Source organism: Microcebus murinus, chromosome 10 (assembly GCF_040939455.1).
Source record: "Microcebus murinus isolate Inina chromosome 10, M.murinus_Inina_mat1.0, whole genome shotgun sequence".
Classification (NCBI taxonomy): Eukaryota; Metazoa; Chordata; class Mammalia; order Primates; family Cheirogaleidae; genus Microcebus; species Microcebus murinus.
This window is the reverse complement of record NC_134113.1, coordinates 92829290-92845198: the sequence shown is the minus strand read 5'-3', so window position 1 is coordinate 92845198 and position 15909 is coordinate 92829290. Positions and strand designations below refer to the sequence as shown.

The 15909-nt window shown below is 37.5% G+C and overlaps 1 protein-coding gene across 4 annotated transcripts in view; it reads right to left on the bottom strand.

Moving 5' to 3' along the window:
• Positions 1-4231: 4231 nt before the first annotated feature.
• Positions 4232-15909, bottom strand: part of LOC105861536 (pregnancy zone protein-like) — a 50312-nt gene continuing 38634 nt past the window's right edge. For 3 of the 4 annotated variants that reach the window (XM_076007677.1, XM_076007678.1, XM_012747066.2), the window contains 18 exons: positions 15550-15778; positions 14927-15053; positions 14606-14727; positions 14337-14388; positions 12199-12282; positions 11593-11769; positions 11242-11329; positions 10119-10275; positions 9674-9748; positions 9207-9384; positions 8566-8789; positions 7612-7830; positions 7322-7452; positions 6877-6967; positions 6274-6342; positions 5807-5909; positions 4934-4975; positions 4232-4382 (listed from right to left, as the gene is read on the bottom strand). In XM_076007677.1, coding sequence (XP_075863792.1) covers positions 4360-4382; positions 4934-4975; positions 5807-5909; positions 6274-6342; positions 6877-6967; positions 7322-7452; positions 7612-7830; positions 8566-8789; positions 9207-9384; positions 9674-9748; positions 10119-10275; positions 11242-11329; positions 11593-11769; positions 12199-12282; positions 14337-14388; positions 14606-14727; positions 14927-15053; positions 15550-15778 — 2191 coding nt within the window. In that variant the 3' untranslated portion in view covers positions 4232-4359. Of the gene's footprint in view, positions 4383-4888; positions 4976-5806; positions 5910-6273; positions 6343-6876; positions 6968-7321; positions 7453-7611; positions 7831-8565; positions 8790-9206; positions 9385-9673; positions 9749-10118; positions 10276-11241; positions 11330-11592; positions 11770-12198; positions 12283-14336; positions 14389-14605; positions 14728-14926; positions 15054-15549; positions 15779-15909 lie in introns of all 4 variants that reach the window. The other variant, XM_076007679.1, reaches the window with a different exon arrangement.

Genomic DNA, 15909 nt, shown 5'->3' with positions numbered 1-15909 from the left:
TGAAGATATTTCTCATACTATTGTTAAATAACAGTGACTTATTTATGTTTTAAGAATTATTAAGAAGAAAAGTCTTCAATAATACTTCCACTTTGAATTAATACTAGTCAGACATTCCTTTGGGGGTACACCGGATCAGATTCAAATTCTACACCTTTTCACCCAAACTTGCATTGAATTCCAGAGACATTAATGGCTCGTGGCATTCCAGAAATATTAATAGCTCATGGATTTATTTTCTAATTATGAGTAGTGTTTTTATTTTCTTCATGACCACAGGAGAATAAAACAAGAAAATTCTTCTTGGAGAACTTTAACAACAAGGAGAGATTTTTCTTTATTTGAGATAAGCTCTAAGCATGGCAGAGGGCTAGAAAAAAACTGGACTCCACATGTTAGATTTTATTTTATTTATTTTATTTTTATAGAGACAGGGTCTTGCTATGTTGCCAGGCTGATCTCGAACTCCTGAGCTAGAGCAATCTTCCTGCCCCAGCTTTCCAAGTAGCTGTGATTACAGGCATGTGCCATTGTTCCTGGCCAGATTTTATTTTTTGTTTCCTTATTTTAAGCTATCAGACAAGACATTTTTTAATGTTAAACAAACTGTGTGGAACTACATAAAACAAATAGAAATTTCCTTATATTCTCTGTCCTCCACCCAATCATTTGAATCTGCTTACTTATTTGTTCTAACTTAAAAGACAAATAAGAAAAAACTAAGTAAAGTGGACCAATGGATGAAGATATATTATTTTAATTGGAGATTATAGTATTCTCCTAGGGCTGCCTTAACAAAGTGTTGTAAACTTTGTGGCTTATCACAACAGAAATTTATTCTCTAATGGTACTGGAGGCTGGAAGTCCAAAATCAAGGTAGCGGTAAGGGCCATGCTCCCTCCAAATGTTTTAGCGCCTTTGTCTTAGCTTCTGTGTTGTTGGAAATTCTTAATGTTCCTCTGTTTGCCTCCATCATCACAAGAAGTTTTCCCGGTGTCTCTTCACATCATGTTTCCTCTGTGCATGTATTTTCTCTTCTTGCAGGACACCAGTCATATTGGATTAATGGCCCAATCTACTCCATTATGACCTCATCTTAACTTACATCTGCAAAGACCTTATTTTTAAATAAGGTCACATTCATAGGTATTGGGTTTAAGACTTCAACATATCTTTTTATTTTATTTTATTTAAATTTTTTTCTGTTATTGATTCTTTATATTTGTGCCTAATAACCTGCTTGCATAAAGTATCAATTTATTATTTTGAAGGGAAAATTGAAAACCACCATAACAAAATATATGCAAAGTTTTATGTAAAGACTTTTGAAGCTAATAAGCATGAAAGTTTTTCACGAAAATGTCAACTTGCAGGCTGTAATATTTTTGCTCTTTTTATCTCCTACTCTGTTTTTTTTTTTTTTTTTTTGAGACAGAGTCTCGCTTTGTTGTCCAGGCTAGAGTGAGTGCCGTGGCGTCAGCCTAGCTCACAGCAACCTCAAACTCCTGGGCTTGAGTGATCCTTCTGCCTCAGCCTCCCGAGTAGCTGGGACTACAGGCATGCGCCACCATGCCCGGCTAATTTTTTATATACATATCAGTTGGCCAATTAATTTCTTTCTATTTATAGTAGAGACGGGGTCTCGCTCTTGCTCGGGCTGGTTTTGAACTCCTGACCTTGAGCAATCCGCCCGCCTCGGCCTCCCAAGAGCTAGGATTACAGGCGTGAGCCACAGCACCCGGCCCTACTCTGTTTTTAATGTGTCTTTAATGTGCTTTAATATGTTCAGTTTTACTGGAGAACAAACACACACACACACACACACACACACACACACACATTCATTAGATCTCTAAGAAGGACCAATTTTCCCAGGTGTATAAAACAGGTGTATGCTACTCTTTTACACTATCACTAATATCACCATTTTACATTTATTTTCATGGACTGCCCCTCTCTGAGGAAAAATTAGCCTCTTAGGCTTTTAGTTTGGCATCATAATAGAATCAATGGTGGAAACTGCATATGGGCGCACCTATGAATTAGTTACGAGATCACTGAGTCCTTCCGTACAACTACACAAAATACAGATGTGGGCATGCGGTGATTTCCATAAATCTTCCTGCAACATATCTTTTTAGAGGACATGATTCAAACTACAAGGGAGATAATTTATATTTACCTTTTTGATGATTGTTGACAGCCACTTTTATGAGATAGAGGCAGTGATTTCTATCTTAGAGCCCACAGAATGAATAAAATGTACTTTTAAACAAGTTTAGCTCAAAGTCTTAATACATGAACCAAATTCCTTTTTCTCCACACTTACTTGACTTTTGAAAAATATGAAACTTTTATTCCTTAAAATGTTTGTGGAACATTAAGCAACTCAAGCCACGTTTGAGTCAAAATGATCTTCTAGGTCATTTTCCCTACTGGTATATGCTGGCATCTTGGTGCTGCTCCATTTCTCTTCCTACGACCTCCAGGAAGGGGCTCACGCAGGCTCTAACTCACTCAATCGCCCCTTTGTTTAAGGAGTGCCTGCAATATTCCCAGCACAGCGTTGGTGAACAGACTGTACAGAAATAATTAAGATACAAGTTTGGCTTTAAAAGAGATCTGAGTTTATGGATGAGAGGAAAATAAATAATTTTCAAAGTGTGGAATTATATAAGTGTGCAATATAGTGATGTCTACTAAACAATTTGGTTAAACATGAAGAAGAGAGCTCAGCTGCAAGAATGGGCGGTGTGGCCAGGGATCAGGAAAACCTTGTTTTCCTCTGGTAGCCATTGCCCAGTAGATGAACTAACCCCCACAACACAAATCTGAACTATTTTCTTGCTTAAAATCTTTCAGTGACTTCTATCAACAAATGAGAAATATTGTTCTGGTTTCTCACTATCTTATAATTTTATTTTTGCTCACATTTTTTGTCTCCACATATATATATGTTTTATTCTTTTAATTTATCCTACTATATGAGGGCTGTCTGGAAAGTATCCAGCCATTGTTAATATAACTTTTCATATTACATGGCTGGATACTTTCTGGACAGCCCGCATGTATGTCCATGAAGTTAATCTTTAATTTTAACTTTGTAGTTCAGTCCAAATTTAGAAATTAAGTCAGAATTAGAATTCACTTCATGTGAATTGAATAAATGAAGATAAAATGAGTCTGAATAAATAAGATTCAATATTATAAAAAATTGACATTCATGATGATTATAAATTCATTCCTAATGCAATTCCAAAGAATGCCCAATATCATTATGGGTATAACTAACTTGATAAAAGATTTCGGTTTTAACCTGGAATAAATAATGAGCTTAGCAGTACACAGAAAAAGTGAAAACAAAGAAATGAGATCACCATAATAGTTATTAAAACACTTTATTAAGCCACAGTAATTCAAATACTTTAATACTTATGAAAGAATAGACCAGCTACTCAATAGATAGTATAGACCATTCAGAAACAAGCCTTAGTTTAGATGACAGTTTAATATCTGATAATGGAGGCACATTTTATTAGCAAGGAAAGATTGACTTGGACAATCAATTATAACAGGACTATTGGTAAGCTACATAAGAAAAAAGTCAATTTATATACACACCTACTTACCACCTAATAATACACAACAAAATAATTTGAGATGGAATTAAATGTAAAAATTTGAATGAGGACTTTTGCTTCCACACATGTAGGATTTTGTCACCACAAAGATTTCTCTAGTGCTACCCATTTATAGTTACACCCATACCCTCCCCCTACCATCCATAACCCCTGGAAACCACTGTTTCTTTTATATCTATAATTTTGCCATTTAAAGAATGTATACAAAGAATTATACAATATATGACCTTTTGCTATTGGCCTTTTCTCCCCACTCAGCATGTTTTTGAGATACACCCAAGTTGTTGTGCATAGCAATTGTTTTTTTTTCTTTTTATTGCCCAGTACATTCCATGGTATGGATATACCAGTTTGTTAAGCCATTTACCTACTGATGGAAATTTTGGTTGTTTTCAATGTTTAGAAATATTGTTTTCTTTTTCCATCTTTTTGAGGGTTAATTGAATAATTTTTTGAATGTCACTTTGATCCATCCACAGTGTTTTTGAGTGTAACTCTTTGTACAGTTTTTTTTGTGATTTAAAAAATGCTAAAGAGAATAAACACATATTCAGGAAAGGAAATATGATATTGATAAAGAACAAAAAAAGTTGCAAATGTCACAAATTTATTCAACATACAAATTTTATATATTTCCAGTTCTCTTCTCTCCTCTCTCCTAAGTCTTTGTTCTTCATTTTTAGAGAAGTTCATCTGATGAGGTCCACAGTTTCTATTTTCAAGCATTTGTTTGTTCAGATTCTAAACAGTGGGAGAAAAGGTAGAAATACTAGAGAAATTCTGTAACCTACTAAAAATGTTTTTTTTGTATTTAAATTATAAATATTTGGACTTAGTAGCTTTTAATTATGTTTAATCATAGGGCTGCTCTCAATCTTTTCTTATTTTAAAGTGGAGAGCCAAAAGTCTCCCAGCAAATGCTATAAAAAATGAACATTGTCAGCTAGCATAAAAGGCAGGTCTTATAGATCACATCCTTCATGCATATAAGATAGCACCACTGGGTATAGAAAGTAAACTAAATATTAGATAATTTAATTTTGGTATGTGGCAAATTCTTGGATTCATCTTCAAACAAGCCACTTCATACACCAGTAATTATATTTTATTTGCATGTTGTTCTACTAAGAAATTTTATAATTCACTTGATATAGTTCAATTAATAAAGGATACAACATGATTTTTTATAATATGAAAAAAATACACATCTTAAGAAGGAGCCTTATGCAGAGAAATGAGATGCTTACTGATTGTCTTTAAGTTGGCATTAGATTTTATTGTTTATACTTTACCAGCACTGCAAGGGGCACTGTATTCTTCAATGCTGAATTCATCTGAAACAAAACCAATGATTGGAAAGAAGGAGTGAAGACATTCAGTCATAGACATCTGAGATGTTAACTGTAAATAAACTATGTAAACTGAGAAAGAAAGTATAAAGCATAGCTAGAGAGCCAATAAAAATGACTGACTTCTATATTAAATTGTTGAGATTAGGGAGAGGGAACTAAGAGAAAATTGGGCTTGGGTACAGAATTGAGGGGCAAGTTACACAGGTGGTGTGCCTGTGTATAAATATGGGACTCTGCATCATCCCTTTCATAGTTGCGTTTTTCCCACTGGAGCTGTAGCTTCTTCTCTGAACCTTTACTTAACCTAATGAGATAATTTTAACACTACCAGCATGCTATCATGCTGGCAAGTTTCTAAGTCAAAGTCAAGAGCAAATGGAAGAATTTCCTGGTATATTGCAAAATTTCCCAAATTCTGTGAGACTATCCAAAGCATAAGTCAAAAACACATCAAATTTTAGGTTTCACATCGCACATTGGTACTGAGATATGTGTGTGTGTTCTTTTTTTTACGTTATTATTATTCTTTTTATCTTTCTGGAATAATTCATCCAAGAACAAACAACTTCATAGGAAAATTTAGACAGAATTGATGATGTTATTGCTCCATGATCAATTTATAGGAATGGCTCTAAGATGTGTTGGGGGGGGAGGGCACATCAGAGGTTAGCTTACAAGAAAATGATTACCCAGTGAGCATAAACTCACTTTTTCTTCCAGGAAAAGATTGTGGAATTTTGTTTCCTTTAAGGCGATCCTTTACTAGGTTAGTCACCAGCTTTTCAAAGCTCAGCATGTCTGAATCCCACTCACCTGTCTCATAATAATCATAGGCTTTTACTGTAGCTGGTTTTAAATTCTCTACTTGGACATCTTGTTCCACTGAAAAGGAGAAACTCCGGGTTTGATTGGTTAGCTGGAGAGACAGGAAAACTGAATTGGAATCAAAGATTAACTTAGTTACTAGTTGCTATCTTCTCTTCCTAAGACACTATCAAACCCTGTAGTTATGCTACCCATCTATGCCAAAACCTGTGGAAAGACTGAGGCATTTTGTGAGCTGCATAACATAGTGATGGATAAAAGAAGGACAAAAGAGGCAGTTGTGTGGAGAGCGAAATGTGATAAATTAATCCTGTTAATCGGTCCAGGCTTCATTTCCCTTTGTGGCTATGTTGCCCTCCTTCACCTGTGTACATGAACAGCACTGTTTGGAATCTGTTTTGTTTGTTAGAACCTCTACTAGTTCTTCCAGATCTAGCAGAGCCACAGAATCTTACCTCTTCAAAGTAAATCAGAACATGGTTGGTGCTCACTTCAGCCCTCTGAATCTGAGGCCCTTCTTGGAGCTGTTGACCAAGAGGATAAGCCAGAAATATGGAATGAGGACATTTTATACTGGGAGAAGATTTTAGATATTTATGTTCTAAATGGCTTCTTGGAATATCCAAACTGCTAATTTTGATTGCTTTAAGAATAATTGTAATAATCATAACGATAATAATAGTAATATTTACTGAATACTTATCTCTTTTTATATATATGCTACATTTATATACAGATATCTATATGTGATATATTAATATGTATACATATACATGCATATATACCCTTTTTTTATATGTATAGTTGGAAGATAATACCACTCTGTATACCTATATGTCTCAGAGTTTTGTGGAACATTGTTTATCATGTTTCTAACTGTGCCCCATATTAATGCCATATAACCATGATATCCACCATTAAAATTATGAAAATGCACTCTGAAGAAGCAAGTTTGAGGGTGTAAACCTCTTGAAAACTGCATCAATGTAGTCAAAATGATGAGCATCAATGTTGGCATTTATCATGACTTTGCTTTCTGTAAGGGATTTAGAGTTTACCTCTTTTACTGATGGTTTCACAGGTATGAAGCCTGATATCATTTTCACGTCAACAATGACCATGTTGGAGCTGGGTCGGTCTCCAGTATAACTATTGAGGCAAGGCAAAGAGATGGGACATTCGAATAAGATTCCTTGGAATTCATTGAAGGCAGAACTCTCCCCTTCCTCTTTATTTCTACCACCCAGTTTCTCTTTCTACCATATGTGCTTCTGTTATGGTTGTTTGAAAAATCCACCATTTTAAATTCACATTTTTCAGATATGGCAACATCATATTATTAACACTAAGGCATTTCAGCAAGTCAAGAAAATTTTCTTTTTAATAAATTCCACAATTATTCCATATTTATTCTGTGTGACTTTGGACAATGAAGTTCTCCCCCACAAAAATAATCAATTTCTCCATATTCTACAAAAAGTCTAGTCATGATTTAGGATTTACCTAATATTAATGTGAATCTGGAATTTTTTGTGAGCATCTACTTCATCACAGTTCTTGGGGACAGTATCAACCTGCAGAGCGAAGGGTGCTTTCTTGTCTTTCTTGGGAAGTATGTTATATCTCAGGGATGTCTAAAATAAATGAAAAAAGTCCTTTATCTTTGGGTTCCAATAATCTGTTCCAGATTATTCAGATCTTCCCTTAGCACACATTTCTTTTCTTTTTATTTTGAAATTCAAATTTAACTCTTGAGACTTTCTCTCCCATTTGCGGCAGCCCCTTAGTCTCACCTGGAGGTACACACATCCTAACCCCGACACGGTGGTGCTGTACTCCCCCGGAATCTCTGGCAACCCGACCTCCTGTAGCAGGAGGCGGTTGGCTTCGTCTACTTGGAATTCTTTAGAGAAAGTGTCTGAAGATTTGATGGTGACCAAAGCTGATTTCTCACTTTTACTAAAAGTTGCTGCTCCATATTTGGAGAGAGCTTGGAGAGCTACCACTGTGTCCTGAAAAAAGATGGGCGCAGAAATCACAGGAGAGGAAGGCAGCAAAATCACACTGGATATAAACCGTAACGACACTATCTTCCTTTAGAATTATTTAGTCATAAACACAATCCATGAACTCAATTTTAATTCAGTTCACACCTGGTTATTAATGATGAATTATTCTAGGTAATTTAGGAGGAAGTGAAAAAAAGTTTCTTCATTCAAATAGTTCGCAATATGCATGTGGAGGTAACAAATACTTGACACAAATGGAGACTATTTCAATCATCTACAAATGTATGTGACAATATTTGTTATAAAAGTTAGGAGAAGGGAGAGGAAAATCTGGGCTAGAACAGTAAGAGAAGACTGAAGAAGATGAGAGAGAAGATTATCTTTGAGTAATGAGGAGGGTTTATGTAGATGGAAAGGGTCATCGGGGAGTGCCAGGCTGGGGGTAAAATATCAGATAATTTTAGGATTTGGGTAAAAAAAATTTCCTATCTGAGGAAAGTAATCCCATGACAACATTGCTTTGGGAAGATTGACCTACCTGTACTGTTGGGGCTGCACTACAGAGAGACGAAACAAGGGAGTGTAGAAGGCATAGCAGCAATTCGCACAAAAAGTAGCAGGGCAGGTGACAGCGATGGGGAAGGTGTGCATTAGAAATGCGAACCATTCAATTGTTCAACCCCTAAAATACGGTTGTGTCTACATATGTGTTAATATACTTGTTTCTGTTCCACAGACCTGAGTGGAGGAGAAGCCCCCATAGGGGTTTTGCTGCTTGGTAATCCACTTCACAATACGTGATGCCACGAGCAGGTCCTCTGAAGATGGGGCAGGCTGGACAGTGAGATAGGCAAGGAGCACGTAAGATGTCATCTCCACTTCTGCAGAAGGAGCCCGGGGTTGGTGATAAAGGGTCTTAGCTTCTTGAAGTTTCCCAGGACGTTGCCAGTGGATTGAATCCTCTTTGAAATGGAAAAGGGTAGAATCTTTAAGCTCATAGAATGGTTTCAAAATTTAATCCACAAATGATGATTATAATTAGAGATCACCTAATTAATTGACGTAAATGAAGTAAAAAGTGTTAGTCATCATTGAACAAATATTTGCCAAGAAAATAAAGTACAAGCTGATCATCCTGAGTCTTCGTGACCATTACATACTTGTGTGATATTAGAAGTTGTGGCTGTATAAGAGTCTATAATGGATGGGTTGGTAAAGTGCTCCAGGTTGCCTAGAGATTGTAAGTGTTAGATCAATGATAATTTCTTATGGTCATTAAAATTAAGGTAGCATGATAGGTGTGAACTCGGTAGAGGTACTCTGCCTTCTTTTGATCACTGGTGATTGTTAGAAGGGAATTCTGCAGTAGCAGTTCTTACCTTCTTTCACAGCCTCTCTGTCTAGTGACTCAAGCAGCTCTCTTCTCTTGGCCTGGTTTCCTGCTAGGGCAAAGGCGTAGGCCAATAATGCCTTGGTATAGACAAGACTTCCATGGGCCTCAGAGGTGAAGCTCCAGGCTTTTTCCAGGCAGAGCAGAGCATTTTGGACAACTGGGTGCTACAAAGAAGATGAAAGGCAATCCTAAAATAGCAGAACTAGGCAAATAAACTGTCCCCAAACTAACCGCAGATTAGAAACCCCAATGCACCCATGCAACATCACGGTTCTAATCCAAGAATAGTTTTCCCTGCAGCTTCCAAAATGATGTGGTCCTTTGACATTCCAGTGAAATATACCAAATTAAATATCATGAAAACCACAATTAATTTTCTTCAGGGATTCATAGTGTCATTATTTTTACTCCTTACAATTGGGAGGGAGGTAGAGGGAATGTGCTTGTACATACAGTGACAGGCAGTGGCATCTCCAGCAGAGCAATGGTGATGTAGGCAGAGAGTGTCACCTCGTCGTCCACCCCGCCCTGTAAGGACCAGAGGCAGAGAGCCTCAAACACTCCAACAGTCATTAGCCAGAGTCTGCTAACTCTCCTTTTCCCTTTGGCATTTTCACTAGATAGTTTCTTTTCTTCTGCCATATTGTTGATGTTCCCTCATCCTCCTTTGCCCTAAAATACTTGAGATTCTCCCAAATCACCTTCCCTAACTTTTTTTTTAATACTATTTTTCCGTTCAATTAGAAAAGCTGCTAACATTGCTAAATTTCAGGAGCTTTAGAGTCCACCATCCTTCCTGAAAGCTATGCCAAAGGGGCTGTAGGACTCAATATAAACATCATTCCCTCCTACATATCACTAACTCCAGGGACCAGAACAAAATGAGAGAAGGCATCACCTTCATGGCATTGTTTAGCAGTGATCCAGAGCGCTGGAAACAACCATTTTCCTTTTGTTTCTGTGACAACCAGGTGAGGGCATTCATGATGTGTGAGTTTTCCACAAAGATGTACCACTGGGCTTGAGCAAAGGACTTGAGCACAAATGCTGTGAGCCTGTCCAGCAAAAGAGAGACGGAAACATGAGGACCACCTCATTTTTAGAGCTCACTTTGTACACTGCCTCCAGACATTGAACTTCACAATTCAGTGGAGGAAATTGTTGGGGAAACTATACTTGAGAACTGAATGTTCTCTAGTCCAGCAAACATATGAATTTATTTATTTATTTATTTATTTTTTTGACACAGTGTCTCACTCTGTTGCCGGGCTAGAGGGCCATGGCGTCAGCTTAGCTCACAGCAACCTTAATCTCCTGGGCTCAAGCGATCCTTCTGCCTCAGCCTCCCGAGTAGCTGGGACAACAGGCATGCGCCACCATGCCAGGCTAATTTTTTCTATATATTTTTAGTTGGCCAATTAATTTATTTCTATTTTTAGTAGAGACAGGCTCTCACTCTTGCTCAAGTTGACTTGAACAATCCACCGCCCGCCTCGGCATCCCAGATTGCTAGGATTACAGGCGTGAGCCACTGCGCCCAGCCCTGAATCTATATTTTTAAATATCTCAACTTAACTGGTTCCCCAGAGTTGATGCTTTTCATTTCTTTTTTCCCCATGAAATATTTGTTGGATCCTCCAACTCTCCCCACCATCAAAACTGCATTTCCTGAATGACTTCTCTTGATTTTACATTATAGTTTCTTTCTGTCCTCCTCCTCCTCTCCTTCTTTAATGCACTGTGTGAAAGTTTCTTTCTCTTTCATTTTACACAATGACACTCTCTGCCTTATGTTTCCATTTTGGAGATCCTTATTTTGCCAGTATCTGCTGTACCATCAGAGCATGCATGCTTTCAGAGATGAAATGGTGAGATTGCCCAATAGGGATAACACATATGGCATATGGCTTTTGAAAGAATAACAATTTTCCAGAAATAACTCCAGATATTAGAGAGTAGCTATTTCTAGAATTCTTAAGTGTCATGGATCTGCAGAGAGAATATGGAAATAATTGTCTTACCAAGTGTTTCCCTGACTGCTACCATCACGATCCCCAAAGGCGCTATATGAACCATCGCTGTGCTTATAATTCAACTGCCTTTGGTACCCTAAAGAGGAAGTTTTCATAGATTTATGAAATAGCAGAGACATTAAAGGATTATTGAGTTTCTTCCTCTGTGCCATTGAGGAATCATAGGGTAACTATTATTTTACAAAAATGTCCCTAAGACTTGATGATACCATCAAATTTTCTATAGACATTTTATTGGAAATCACAGCAACTATTACATATTAATCAAAGAGATCATTTGAGATCACCAAAAAATTAGGAGATCAATTATGGGTTTCTCTTTTTGAGGTAATATCTCACCACTGATGAGGTAGCTGATGGCTTTGGCCTTGGTCGTCTCTGTCAGCTGTCGGGTCTCATTCAGATAGCTTAGAACATAGATGTTAGGGACAAAAAGGACCATATTCTGCTCTCCACAACCATAGGGCATCTGGAGAAGGTTCTGAAGGTTTCTTACTACAGAGCCTAGTATATCACCTGGGGAATGAAAGTTATAGAGAAATGAAAGGATCACAGAGCTGGCTTGTATTGCACTAGAAAAATAGATTGGGATAGCTAACTGGAAGGCCAAATTATGTATGGAGCAAAGGGTAAGAATGTACAAAAGGAGAAGAAACAAGAAATAGGAAGGAAAGAAAATGGTGAGAAGAGAAAGTAGACAACTCAAGGATGGAAAAAGCAGGAAACAAACTGAATGGCAAGCAATGTATCTTTTCTGATGTCTCCTAACTTTTTAGAGTTTATCAAGATATGTAGTACAACATCTGTTTGACCCCATTTCCAACTAACACATAGTGCGACTCTTAGCTATGCCTAGTGTCAGGGACTCTATTAATCATGGATAGGGAGGCTCTGCATTAGAATTATAGGGATGGGTAGCTGCTTCCCTTGGGCTTAGAGACTCACCCAAAACTGAATATGTTGCCCTGGTAGATCCTTCGACCACATTTGAAGGAACAGTCAGTGACAACTTTTCAGTCACTGCAGTATCTAATGAAAGAAGACAAACACATGTAAGAAAGGAGAAAATGAGATAAATCTTCTATTTTTGTTATGAATCTTTTTCCTTATATGATCTAGATCCAACTTTTCATTTCTCATTGTCATTATATAATTTCTTTGATGGAATCCAAGTTTCTATTAAAGTCATGATTAATCTTTCTGTGAAGGTAATATTAATCATATATATTTGTGCTACAGTTTTATGGCTTTTCTTGTAAGCATATACTTATAGTATACTTATTTCCTTCTCTTTATGATTTATATTAATTACTACTGTTAGCATTTTTTAATAATCACATTCATTCCATAAATATGTATTAAGTGTGTGCTATGTATGAGGTTCAGATTTAAGTGCACTGATATAGCAATTTTTAAAACAAAATTCCCAATCTTCTGAAGCTTTCACTTTTATGGGAGAAGTAAGATAAGTAAGTAAGCAAGGTAGTTGGCACGATGAACATTGATAAGTGCTATAGAGAAAATTAAAGGCCAAATGTTTATTGAGCGAGCTAGTAAAACAAGGCAAATCAGGAAGTGCAGAGTGTGGGGAGGAGGATCCCAATTACGTGGTTCTTAATAAAAAGTCATATGTGAGTGACTCTAAGTAAGTTGGAAGTAAGATTTACAGATACTTGGGGAAGATACTTCCAGGAAAAAGGAACAAAAAGTAAAAAGACTCCAGAGATTGAAGCATGCCTGAGTGTATTTCAAGAGGAGGAAGGGAGCCAGTGTAACTGGAAAAAGGAGGGTGGGGGACAGATGGTAGGCTATAAAGTCATGGGGTAGGTGGGGGTTTGCAGGTGACATTAAAGACTTAGGCTTTGCTTTTGAGGGATATGGAAAATCCCTGAAAGGTTAGGGCAAAGGAAGTGCATGATCTGACATATGCTTTAAAGGATCCCTCTTTCTGTAGGGGACTAAGGGGAGAAGACCAGGAGACCAGTTATGAAGTTATTGAGATAGTACAGGAGAAGAAGGACTAAAGTAGTGGATGTGGTGAGAAGTGGACAGATTCTGGATATAATCTGAAGGTGGAGCTGGCTAGATTTGTGAATGATTGAGTGTGGAGTGTAACAGAACATAATAAAGGAGAACACCAAAATTTTTGTGCCCAGCAAGTCGAAGAATGGAATTTCCATCATCTGAGATGAAGAAAATTGTGGGAGGAGCAGGTTTCTAGGGCCCAGAAGAGGTTCAGTTTGGAACATGCTCCTTTTGAGATGCCTATTAGACCGACAAGCCTATAAGTGGAGATGATGAGTAGGCAGTTGAACACATGAACTTGAGTTCAGGAGAAGGGTGTGGACCACAGATGTAAATTTTATGGCCTCTAGTACACAGTTGTTATTAAAGTCATGTGACTAGGTGAGATTATCAAGGGATGCTCATGTAGGGAAGAGAGATCTGCAGCGTGAGCACTGTCCTCAAGGTGATTCTATTAATAGATGGCACAGAGTTGAAGTTTTTAATGATTTTTATATAATTGTATTAACAATATGAGTAAAATATTGGTGTTCTATATATGTTAGTGACCTGGAGTTCCTCTTAAAATAACTTGTTTAAGTGAAAACATAAGTACATTTAAACTATTAATTGAGTAATACATAATGCTAGTTAGTGCCACATAGATATTTCAATATTTTGAACACAGTTTAGGAAGACATTTGGGAAACACAGATATAGTAGAAAGAATCTTGTCCTGGGATCAATAGCTTTTGTCTTCATAATTAGCCAAGAGCTTTTAGGCAAGTCTTTTAATTTCTCTATGTCTGCTTCTTCTTAAAATATGGTAATAATAACGCCTTCAACAGTATTTTCCATTCATTCCTTTAAGAAAATTGAACCTAATTCTAAATAATTTTCATCAGGAAAATGTTTTCATCAGATGTTCTTAGCTCTGCACATGGGAGAGTGTAAGAGGTTTTTTTTGTTCGTTTTTGTTTTGTTCAGAGGAAAGTATGACCCAAAGGATATTCCACAACTATGGAATATACTCTGGCAGGTGGCCAAACATGAAAATTTAATCTATTTTTTACACTTACCTGATGCACAGAGCAGTGTGTTGAAAGTTTCCTCCTTTTCTATACCTTCAGGCTATGTATTGACAGAAAAACAATGAAAAAATAAAGTGCTACTGAATGCGTAGAAGGAAAATGAATCACTTCAAAGTAGAAAAGAAAATGTTAGTGAATAATTGAGTTGGTGACACATTCATAGTCTTGGGAATGAAGTGTCACTGCCACATACATGTTAGATAATGCTATATTATATAATAAGGCCTCTGAGACTCAGAAAGCATATACCCACATACCTCAACTAGTAAGGGCTTGACTATAGTATCCTTCTGTCCAAGTGTTGGGACTTCAGGCAACTCATTGTCACATAATTCCTGAGACTGCAAAGCTTCTGCAGTAGCTGTGAAATTCACTTTTCCTAGGGAATAAGGTTCTTAAGGAGTTAAGCAGTGATTCTATATGAATAGTTTCTTCTTTTTAACATTCCCACTATATTTAATGGCTTTCTTTCTCTTGATGAGTGTTAAAGGAGGTGCAAATGCCTGCATTGGGGTCAGAGTGGAAAGCAAATCATCACAACACATGAAGTGGAATTTGTTAAGAGCATTAGCACTCACCCAGTGACTTTGGGGTCACAGCCCAGGACAAGGTTTTCCTTCCATTTCCACAGACACAGTGAGATTCTTCATTCTTCTCCACTGGGATGGCCAGGAAAGCAGAAGAGACCTCCAGCTGCACACTGACCTGCCCTGACACCAGCCACAAGTTTGTGAAGGAACACAGGTAGAGGGCAGGGGGGAGAAGCTGGGAGGGGCAATGCATACCCATCCAGAGGCTTTGGCAAGCTTTTCAAAAAGGGCAAATCCTACCAAATGCTTTGGAGTTTAGATGTTTGCAATAAGGGAATTGAAAAACTGACAGGAACTAGGATAAATGCTTAGGATTTTTGTCTAGTGCCAACACAAGAACGATATGTTCTCTTTAGTCAGAGCGAAAAAGTGAAGTAATCGGGTGGATATCATGTGTGAATTTAGGAATACCCAGATATAGAGGACTGGATAAATACAACCTTACCACTTTGGAGCTGTCAGGTAGCTTTGCTCTTAGTATCTGTTCTGTTCCAAAATTAATATAGATCATATTCAGTTCTGATTCACTACATTACCTAGAGACCTAGGTAAAGCATGGTGATTATGTTCCTTCCTTCTGTTTTCACTCTTTTCCAGAGAAGTGCCCTTACCCGAATGCATTGGGACAAGTAGTTGAACACAGTGGCTTTGAGCGTGAAGGCTTCTCCTCGCACCACGGAATAGGGGAGGGTGAGTTCTAGGAAGAAGGGCTGGAAGACTACAAAAGAGACGACAGGAGAGAGGCCAAGCCCTGCAGTTCCAGACAAGCAGAGAGCGCTGGCCTTCCACTCTGTGATGGTGTCAGGGACCTTCATAGCTAACTCGCTTCCACCTGCTGGGCTAGTGAAGGAAAGAAGAAGTAGCATGTGAACAAATCTCTTTTTTAGAACAAACCATAGCTGATCCTAGAACATGATAACTCAGTAACCTAGTGTGGTAAATGCTAAACGTGATCTAAAGTTTGGTGCTCC